Consider the following 11,136-nt stretch of genomic DNA (forward strand, 5'->3'; position numbering starts at 1 on the left):
TATAAATAAATTATCAGTTTTTAAAAAATAAATAGCTTTAAAATCTTACTATTCTAAATATTTATATTAGAATATACTTTCTATTATTTATTATAGAATATAGGCTATTATTAAACTGCAATATACTAAACAGAAAATAAAAATATAAATAAATATAAAATAATTTTTTATTATTTAGAATCTTAATTCTAATTATTTTTATTTTTATTTTTAGAATTTATAAGATCTGGGCAGATCGGGTTTTATTATATAATTTTATAATCTATTTTTTCTTAAATAGATTAGATTCGACAGTCTCTGTAATTTAGATTTAATAATATTTAGAATTATAGTTTTTCTATTTAAATTTAATTAATCTTAAAGTTCTGTTAGCTATATTTATAGCTTTTAAATTATTATATCCTACCAAATAAATATAATTCTATAATTAAGAAATATATTCTATTTAAATAATTTAATTTTAGAAGACTGAAAGTCTATTTAATAAATTAAATTTTTAAAATATTTTTATTAATATATTTAATAAAATATTTTCAGAGTATTCCAATCCAGTATAATAGTATAATACTATTTTTTTAAAATTATATTAGAATTTCTAAACAGTTAGTCTATAATTTTTTATATTTTTTATATTATACTTACTAATATTTATTAATTTTTATTTATTTTATAATTAATTATTTATTTAATATTATTCTACTCTATTCTATTTTTTTTATAGAATTATATACTATTTTAATTATTAATATTCTGTATTTCTTTTTATAAAATCTTTATAAATAATTTAAAAAGATTTTTTATTAATACTTTCTTATTTCGAATATTTAAATAAATAGATTCTAATAAAATCTAATTCTAATATTAAAAAAATATTTATATTAGATTTTTTATAGAAGTCAGCTTGTACTTTCCCAATCTTAACTATTTTAATATAGTATATATAAAATATTAACTTTATATAAAGTATTATAAAAATTTTTATTATTTTTAAATTATAAAATATTATTTTATATACTTAAAAATCTTAATAATACTGTTACTACTTCTTAGCCTACAGATATAGAATAGAGAGATAATTAATCTAATATAGAAATAAATTAGAAGTTATTTATATAATATTTAAAATAACTGTTAGTATTAAAATTTAATTATTAAATAATCTATTTTTAATATTAGTTATATACAGTTCTATAATATACTCTTTCTATTATATAACAGTATTTATTATTTTAAAACTATTTTTTACTACTATAATTATATTCTAACTGTATTATAACTGTATTATAACTGTATTACAACTGTATAATAACTAATAATTACTCTTAATAACTAAATACTACTATTATTAACAGTAAAAAAGGCTCTATACAGACCCCCTTGGCCTGCTATGAAGCTTCTGATGTACATACCAAGCTCCTAAGGAGTATTTAAATTGTACACTATATTCAAGTATACCCCTATTCTTCTTGTGCCGCCTCCACCCCTCATCCCCAACCCCTCCTCCCGTCAGAATCTCTCTAGCAAACGCCAGACGTCCACAACTAGACACACCCAACCCCTCGCGCAAAAGAGAAACCCGACGTCCCTCATGTAGCATCGTCCATTGCAAAGCATCCTCCACGCATGATTGTCTCGGGATCAATCTACCGCTTCCCCCACCGAGCATCCCTCACCCCCCATCCCATATCCACCGCGACCGCCGTGGTCGTCAGCCCCGCCTCTGCCTCCCCGGCCATCCCCGGCCATCCCCCCACCTCCAGCGTCCGGCCCACCAGGTTAACGGAGGATGTCGGCGTGCCGTACAGAGCGTGAAGCCCGGGGACCCTTCGCCACCGCAGCAGTCGGGAGACCTGGGTATGCCCGGCGCGGTCGCGTTCGGCGACGAGGATCGCGTCATGCTGGCTGCTGTGGTGGGGCGGGTGGTCGAGACTATTCCAGTCCCCGTGCAGGATATGGCAGGAGCGCAGGTGTGGGCCATCCATGATATCGAGACGGTGGAAGAGGGTGGATATATTTGTGGCATCTAGGATCATGATGCTGTTATCGGGCCTCTGGTCGGGGTGAGGGGTAGACTGTCGAGTACCGAAATTCAGCTCCAGATGGTGGAGGTGCGGGAGGCGGCGGAGCGGGATGAGGAGGCTGTCAATGTCACTGTCATACTGCGAAGAGGGGAGAGATAAGCCCAGAGACCGGAGGTTGGGAAACTCCTCGGGGAGTTGATACAGCTGGGCTGGCGCAAGAGTCGCCGCATCGCCGGATGATGATGTCCTCAGGCGCAGATGCTGCAGGCCCGCCCCGTGTGCCTCGGCCACCACCGCAACCATGTCCGCGGGCAGGTCCACTCCGATAAATGTGCGCAGCGTGCGGGGCAGTCTCCGGAGGAAGGCCTCCAGCAGCCCGGCGCGTTGCCGCACAGCCTCCGGATTGATTCTTCTGTCCCTGTGTGAGAGCCGCGGCATGCCCAGCTCGAGCCAGACCAGCTCGCGCAGCTGCCCTCCCCCGCTGAGAGCAGGCAGGAGGTGAATCCAGTCCACCTCGACGAGCGAGAGGGACCGCACGCCCTCCCAGCGCAGCTCCGTCGCCCAGAGACGACTTTGCGCGGCGCCGAACCGCATCCCCCGGAACGCGAGATGCGCCAGCGTCCCCGGCAGCCGATCCCCGTCCTCGAGCGTGATCAGCCCTCGTTCCTCGATCTCGGCCGCTGTTTCTTCCTCCTCCTTCCCCGGCGCCTCGTTCGCCCAGCGCTGCCCCCGTCGCCACGTCGGCCGTCCCGTGAGCGACAGATGCGTCAGCCGCGGACTCCGAACAATGAGTTCCTTCAACGACGCCGGGCGGTGCACATTCCCCCGACCCTGGCCCCGACCCTGGCCCCGATTTGGGACCTGGTCATACTCGCCGCGGTACCACTCCGCCGCGACGGACCGGAGACACGCGAGCTGCGGAGGCCCCCGGCTCGGCTGATGCACGTGTACCCTCTGGATCAGCGCGACCTGGGAACTGAGGATATGCACCTCCGTTGTTGGGGAGACCTCGTAGAGGCGCCGGAGAATCACCCCGGGCATGTATGTCTCGTACCACCAACTGTGAGCCCCCCACAAAAAAACGTAGTCAGAGAGCAAGCCCACCTGCACATCAAAAGAAGCCGGGAATCTCTCACTAGAATTGCCGAAGCTCCTTCACCGCCCCAAACAGATAATACAGCATCGCCTCCTGGGCATCCGACATGACGTCGACGCCGCCACCAAACCCCCCTCCCCACGGCTGGTGGCCCGTCACGACGATCGCCCGCACAAAGGCGCAGCACCGCACGGGCAGATCGGGTGCGGACCACGGGCGTTTCGCCTCCTCTCGCGCCCAGAGGTCCATCCCGCCGTTGAACTCGAAATGCAGGGTCCGGAATAGGGCTGTTGCGGCGACGGGGTATAGCGCTTGGTTAGTTTGCGCAAGGGCTTTCAGGGCGGTGCGGTCGGTCCAGAAGAGCTTTCGGTTTGGTGGTTAGTTTGGTGGGCTGGGGAGAGGGGGAGCGAGGGGAGAGCGGGTTGCGTACGAAGGTTACGATGTGATGCCAGATTTCGGGGGGGAGATTCCCTGGTAGGGATGGGGATACTGGTTCGGCGTCCATGGTGTTTATGTTGGTGTTTGGTGGGTGTGGGTTTGATGGGGCGCGGGTCGGAGAGAAAAAGGAACGGGGGAGGAGAGGTGATCTTATAGCGGAAGACGGGGCGGGTCGAGCCCTAAATGGGCTTCCTGGCGGAGAGGCATTCACCTGAGGATAACGAGGACGGACCACGAGTGATGTCATGAATCCTGCTTTAAAGTCAATCGGATCAGAGTAGGTTTCTTGAATCAGCAGTCTACGATTGCAATATCTCATGCGAGATGAGTCACAGCACTACTGGGCCACACGAGCTACTCATCGTGTTTGAGAACCACGACCATGTCCCTACGCTGGCATATGAGATATACCGCAAAACTCAGGTATCGGCCTTCTGTACCGAAGCGAGGTTCTTGTTTCTCACTATGTACATTTCCCGAAGATCTAAATATATAACTCTACATCCCAGCCCCAAATCCATACGTCTAAGGCGCCGCCGCCGTCGTCACCGTCATGGTCGTCGTCCCCGTGGTCATGACACACAGCTTCTCACACTCAATCTGCACATCAGAAGAAGCTTCCTCCATACACTCGGCGCGGGCCTTAGGGGTGCCGGGACACGAGGCGATGCGGAAGTTGAACAGGAAGGTAACGCACGAGTAGTAATTGCCGGTGACGCACAGATCGCTGAGAGCGGTGGTGGTGATGACCTCGGTTTCAGTGGTGGTGGCGGTGACCAGCGTCGTGCTGGAGCCCGCGCACTCGGTCAGCTCGTATCCCGCGACGTCATAGATGGTGGTGGACTCGCAGGCGATCACGTCGCTGTAGAAGTCGGTGAAGGTGTAGGGGTACGGGTTGTTGGCGTAGTCGATGGAGACGGTGGTCGAGGCGCCCGCGCAGCTGGTGACGGTCGTGCCGTCGCTGACCTTCTTGGTTGTTGAGGCGCACGCGATCTGGTCGCCCAGCGAGTCCGTGAACGTGTACGGGTACTTGTTGGTCGAGGTCGATGTCGGCAGCACCGTGTAGCCGCACGGGTTGCTGCCTGTCATCGTCGGGATGTTGCTGGCCGCCCCCGTGCAGACGCAGAACGCCCCGCTAATCCCCGCGTCCGGGTCCTCGCCGATGACGCAGAGCGGGTCGCTGGAGGCTGAGGCGCTGGCCGTGGTTGTGGGAGACGAGCTGATGGTACACGCCGCCGCCGTGGTCTCGGTGTCGGTCTCGTCGCGCCGCTTCAGCGCCGGGTTGGCGTCGGCGGTGAAGTCCCAGGTGATGCTTGTGGAGCACACGCTGGAGTACCTGCTTTTCAGGGCCGCGTAGCCCGTGAGCATATCGTTGGCTTCGTCCAGCGCGTTGGTCAGGCCAGAGTTGCCGGCAATGGTCGTCAGCAGCGCCGACTCCGCGTCCATCACCGTGATCAGCGTGTCGATATACCCTTGCACCGTCGTCGTGACCGTCGAGTAGGTGTTCATGAAGTTGGTGAACTGCACCGCAAACTTTTTGGTGTCGGTGTCGGAGTACGTGCTATCGAGGTTGGCGCTGATCCAATTGTCCAACGCAAGCCTGGTAAGGGAGTGATTTCCCGTTAGTATAACTACAAAACACACACCCGCATAGCGAAGACTCACATCTTGTTGTAGATCCGTGCGTTGGTTGATTGCATGTAGTCATTGACGTTAGTATCGGTGATGACCACACACGAAGCCGCCATCTGCCAGAGCAGCTCCATCTTGGAGCGGAACTTGGTGCGCGCTCCCATAGATTGCAGGGCATTCGTCTCGGCCTTTCCCACCCAAGGCGTGGTTGCCTTGATGGCTCCAACTCCCTTCGTGTTGGTCCAATTCTTGAAAGTCTTGCCTCCGTAGTCCTTTTTGGCAATCGCCGCCTTGAGGCGATTGAGTACCTTGCTGATTCCAATAAACTCAAAGTAGTCATCCGATGCAATGGCCGAGTAGATCTAACAGAGAGGAAAACCCATGAAAGTTAGCAGGAGAATGTATTTGGGCCTCGACGGATACTCACGCTCTGCAATCGATTGCCGCAGCCGAAGAAGATGACTTCGGCGTCGGCGCACGAGAAGGTGCTCGTGGTGGCACCAGTAAACATCTGGCTGAAGAAGTCCTTCAGCCATCCCATTTCCCCTGAGACAAGTGATCAGTTTCGCGTCGACTTTTCCGAAGGTAAGCTGAGGCGAGGAGATACTCACAGGCATGGTCCATCGTGGCCACGTCACCAAAATCCGCAGGCAGGTCAGCGACAGCCACCTGGGTCACTTCCACCGCACAGCCAGCGGCCGTGGTGGTATGATACCACCGCGGCATGTCCGTCTGCGAGCCCACAATCAAACCGTCCGTCTCACTGTTATACCAGTCGTATCCGTTGGTGTAAGGGGGCACGGTGACGGTGGTATCCGCACCCAAAGCGCATTTGCCCACCGATTTGATCGTCTCGCGCTTGGCCCCGTCGCGTTTTCCGATAAACTTGCCATGTGCACCTGGCGCCCTGGCTGGCGCGGTGGTCATCCTAGCGCTCGCGGGCTCAGTCCTTCGGAGTCCGGTCACAGTCGCAGTTGCTCTTGCTGTTGACGTCGGCATCACCCCGGTGCCGGTCATCCGGGGAAGATCCGCGGCCACTCCACGACGTTTCAGATCGATGGACGGCCAAGCATACTCGGATTCCGCCAGCATCGGCCAATCGTCCTCGTACGAGGCGTCATCGTCGCCATAGAACGGGATAAAGTGCCACGCACACGCCTGGCAGCCCGAAAAGCTATCATAGTTCAGCGCCAGGTCGGCCCCCGTCGCCACGGCGGGACAGGCAGCCGTGGTCTCCGAAGTGAAGGTCTTCGTTGTGGCCGTCATATCGCACCCGGTCACCGAGTAGCAGGTGGTCGAGGTGCAATCCGTGGTCGCAATGGCGGATTCGGTTGCAATGGTGCAGTACACGTCGCAGTTCGAGGTCGTGGTCGTGCTGGAACATGTTGTCGTGGTCGAGGAGTCATCGTCGTCGCCGCCATCGCCACTGCCTCCACCAGTGATGTCTACCCCGATGGGGCAGATAGGGCAGGCAGAGTCACAGAACAGCACACCTATCACACAGGCTCGAAGGTTAGTTTCGCTGCAACATGAGGAGGAAGGGAGGATAATCACTGACAGCCAGTACCGCATCCCGCACAGCCCGCTGTTGCCGTCGGACTTGGGGGCTTGCCACTCGTCCATTTGGTGGTCTTGCTGTTGAGCTTGGTATCGTGAGTGGTATCTGTGGTGCTGGGATACACGACCGGTGTCACCGTCGTAGTCACGGGAGGCAGAATAGTTCCCGAGATCACCGTAGTTGAGCCACCCAGAGTCTCGGTGACAGCCGGCTCCACGTAAGTGTAGTCGCCCCAGACGACGACGTTGGAGGTCTCGGTAGCGGTGGTAGTGGCAGCCGACACCACGGTGGTGCCTCCGATGGTACTGGAATTATGGTCAGTCACATCCAACAGCCGGGGTTGAACGGGGGTTGCGGGCACTTACGGAGTCCAAGTAATAGCAAACGGTGATGGCTCAACCGAGGAAGTCAGCCAGATCGTTCCAGTGGTGCTGCCATTGGGGAGGTTGACGCCCCAGACAGGAATTGCGTTCGTCTGCACCGGGGGAATGCTGATGATGGTTGGGAACCAGTAGCTAACGTGAGAGGTGACTGCCGTCACATCCCCACCACTGGAGGCGGACGTGGTCTCAGTCACCACGGTGGTGTAGGTCAGGGTGGTAGTCCAGGGGGGTAGGGTGATGGTTGTCGTGCTGCTGAGGGGCTGAGGGGGCCAAATCAACGAACATCCGGGAACGGCCGTCACAGATGGGCTGTCCTCGTCCCAGATCGATGGATCAATGTACACTTCGCAGCTCGATCCCTCCGACGCCGAAGTCGTCCCGTTGGAGGTCAGCAGGTCGATCGCCCAGTCAGCAATTCCCAAGAAGTTGTAGCCCTCGTAGAGTTCGGCGCGGCTCGCTTTAATATCATCGTCCATGTAGCCCGCCCACTGGGTGTCGTTCCAAACCATGATGTTGGAGTTCGAATCTTCGTCAATGTACGTATAGACCTCCTCCTCTTCCGCGATCCCTGCGAGCTCGGCGTTGGAGATATACCCAGCAGTGTCCGTGCAAGCACCTGGAACCGCTCCCGAATCTGGACCGGTGAAGGTGCATTCGGGGCCGTAGCAATCAGCCTCAGTCATTTGGAAGGATCGAGCGTAGCTCGCTACTCCCACAGCCACCATATTCGAGGGCACACCCGCCTTGGTGATCATCGATAAGGCACTGACAGTCTCCGTCAAGTTCACGTGCGACCGCAAGCAACCGCCTTGGGGACAGCCCGGATCAGCGTACGTATTATTCCAGTCCCATTGCCCGTGCAGATCGTAGGCCATCAGAACAATATAATCCACCACCTCACTGATGGCCATAATGGGAATGCCCTTCAAGTACCAAAACGAGGAAGGCGCAGTTGTCGAGATGGTCTTATCCGGGGCATCAATCGCCATCTGCATCTGCAGCTCCAGAAGAAAGAGAAAGAAATTGGTCCCGTCATCCGTACTGTCGGCAGGAATATCTGGAATATCCGGCTCAGCAGGATACTCCCAGTCCCAATCCACACCATCCAGATCGTAGGTGGTGAGTAGATCAATGGTATTCGTAATCAGGGTAGCCCGGTTAGTGCTATCGGAGACTGCGGACCGAAAGATATCGTACGTGTCCGCGTCGGTCGAGAAATCCCATCCACCCACAGTGATGATGCGCTTGACTCCATCCAACTCGACAAAGTCATTCCATTGATCTTCCAGGCTGGAGATGTTATAGGACAGGTCTGCATTCAAAGTGGCGAAGGACATGTGGATATGGGTGTATAGACTCGTATCGATATCCGCAATCATGGTACGCATACAGGCGCGCTCCACATCGTAGCCCTCGAAATATCCGATCTTAAAGACTTCGCTGGGAGCGTCACTCTGTACAATCTCGGTTCCACAGTTCGAGATACAACCATTCGTGTTGTTCGCGGCCGTGCCCGGGTTGCCCGTGGTTGACTCGGTGGGGGTACAGAACTCTGCCGTAATACCACATTGCCCCCAGATATCGCAACAGGCGTTCAGCGGGCACTCGTTCAGGGTACTTAGATTTGTTCCATATGGAACACTCACTGTGCCATTTACTTGCGGCCCGCAGACGGCGTTGGCGATCACCGCAGGCATCGGGGGATAACCCGAGCTCAGACACATGTATTCACCGACGAGAAGATCACCGCAGCCCAACCAACCCCATGTCTCGTTATTGTAGCTCTCAATCTCGTCCGTGGTCAGAGTATATGTGGCGGCGAGGACGTCGCAAGAGTCGCCGGTCTGAATCAGGTATGAGTAGCAATAACCATCTGCATCAGGCGAGGGGGCATAATCTGGAGCGGATCCCTCCGTGCAACAGATATACTCGCCCACGGTCAGGTTCGAGCATAGGGTGGAACTGGGGTTGTAGGTACTGAGCTCAGTCGCTGTAATGCCACACTCGGTCGCCAGTGTCGCACACGTATCCCCGGAAACCACCTGCACTGCCGTACAAGTCGTGCTGTCATCGTCATCGTCACGCGAGCGAAGCTGGTTGGGGGCATACCGCTGACGAGCCCACAGGCTGGTGGTGTTGGTTCGGGCGTGTGACACGGTGGGGATCGAATAGGTAAGATTCTGCCAGACAGTGCTATCATCCAGAGAGGTACTGCAGCTACTGTTGCGCCACGTCTGCACCGCGGTTTGAGCAGCCGACAAGTCTCCGCTGGCACTGATGATAACGCCGAACGCGTACCGGGCACTGTGCTGACTGCTGCAGAGCTGCACTATTAAAGTTTCGGAAACCCCCTTGTCTTGAATCTCTTCAATGAGCGACTCGAGAATGGGAGCAAGAAGGTTTTGGCTGTGCAAGCTGCTGCCCATATACAAACCGACCGCGGTTTGTCCTGCGAGGGCAAAATTGATGGTCTCATTGCACGCAGCCGACGGATTGAGTGTCTCGTAGGCCAGCAGCTGGGTCAACGCGGCGATCGCGTCGGTATCAGGGGATGCTGCTGACGAGGCCGTATCGCGGGACATTTGGAGAGAGGAGACCACGGAGGTCATGTTGGTAGGCATCTGACAGGAAGTACTTCCAGTTTGGGCGACGGTATCAGCAACCAGATCCGCCGTGCAGCCACGAAGACCGACTCGACTCTGAGACTGATTGACCGTGGTGTATAGAGCAAATTGCAGTAACATTGTCTCATCACACAGAGAGAGCCGGTGGACGCCGGGGTAGACCGGCCAGGCCGACGGATCGAGTCCCAGCTCAGTACAACTTCCTGGACAAGCAGCGCGAAGGAACTCCCATGACCGCGACGGAGTGTAATTTCCCGCCACCACGGCAGCTTTCAGGGTCTCCAAGTCGACCGTGGCCTTTGGCTCGGAAGCTGACCGTGTACTGATTGGGTTGGCACTGAGAAAGGCAGACAAGGCCGACTGAGCATCGACACTGTCTGCGACTACCCCCGGACCCAGCAGAACTAAGCCAGCCAGTAAGGCTGGAGTCATGCGAGGGAGCTTCATGGTAGCTCAGACCTCGAAGAAGGGTGTATTGTTTGATCAAGAGAGAGGACTGAGTAAATGAAAGTATTCAAGCAAAAACAAAAAAAAGGGAAGAGAGAGAGAATGACAGAGAGACAGACAGAAAAGAGTGACAAAGAGAGAACGTGGGAGGCTATAGGAAATTCAGGGTCAACATAGTGACTGTGAAGAGCTTGATGCAATGACAAAAACAGTGCAGCGGGCAATGCTCTCGCTTTATACCATCCTCAAAGTCGCCTCATCTCGCGCACACCCCTCCGCCGTCAAGGCTGTAGATACTAACACCGCCTCAGAGGACATTACTCGACGCAACGCTAAAGCACCACATAACCACACCAGACGCCATCGTCTGTAAGTTGACTTACGCAACACAATCAATCCATACTGGACCAACGCAAGGCTATCCTCTCTTTTCATTTTCCGGGTGGAACCTATGCTTTGGCTACTATTGCAGGAGCAGACTTGAGCCAGCGGCATGCATATATCTGCCCCGCCTTCACGCGACTTCGGCAAACCACGAGGCATTCGCCGAGTTAGAAATGAAGTTAGACCGAAAGAAATTTAGTCTTTGGCCCCCAAATTGCCTATTCCACGTGCCGTGAAAAATTGAGAGATCAGACAATCGATCAACCATGTATTCCATATATCGCTAGCTCTGGGACTAACATTGAGGCTAGCTCCGTCCTGCAGGATGCCCAGGATGCCCAGGATGCTTTTGCCTCCTTGTCATTCTAGCATAGACTATGGTTGGCTCTTGGCTGCCGTTGGGGCTCCGCGCTTAGCGAGCTTAGCAGAGCTTCGCTTATTGTATTGCAGCTTGGCAGGGGGAGACTATGCCGAGTCAGGCAGTCAATGCCGGCCCTGAGTGCCAAGAAGTTACTAGGACTGTTCCTAGTACTGTTCCTAGTACTGTTCCTAG

General features: G+C 52.3%; 2 protein-coding genes across 2 annotated transcripts; both read right to left on the reverse strand.

Moving 5' to 3' along the window:
* Window positions 1-1,643: 1,643 nt before the first annotated feature.
* Window positions 1,644-3,622, reverse strand: ASPACDRAFT_1859934 (uncharacterized protein; the record flags this gene model as incomplete). Its single annotated transcript, XM_020197712.1, has 3 exons — window positions 1,644-3,081; window positions 3,158-3,480; window positions 3,548-3,622. The coding sequence occupies 3 exons, from the start codon at window positions 3,620-3,622 to the stop codon at window positions 1,644-1,646; spliced, it is 1,836 nt and encodes a 611-aa protein (XP_020052037.1).
* A 2,966-nt stretch (window positions 3,623-6,588) lies between these two features.
* Window positions 6,589-10,199, reverse strand: ASPACDRAFT_556 (class V chitinase Chi100; the record flags this gene model as incomplete). Its single annotated transcript, XM_020203021.1, has 4 exons — window positions 6,589-6,680; window positions 6,746-7,050; window positions 7,111-9,192; window positions 9,238-10,199. Coding segments are annotated over 4 exons (3,441 nt in total), but the record flags the coding sequence as incomplete, so codon positions are not given.
* Between the last annotated feature and the right edge of the window lie 937 nt (window positions 10,200-11,136).

The sequence above is a fragment of the Aspergillus aculeatus genome (genome assembly GCF_001890905.1).
Source record: "Aspergillus aculeatus ATCC 16872 unplaced genomic scaffold ASPACscaffold_19, whole genome shotgun sequence".
Taxonomy (NCBI): Eukaryota; Fungi; Ascomycota; class Eurotiomycetes; order Eurotiales; family Aspergillaceae; genus Aspergillus; species Aspergillus aculeatus.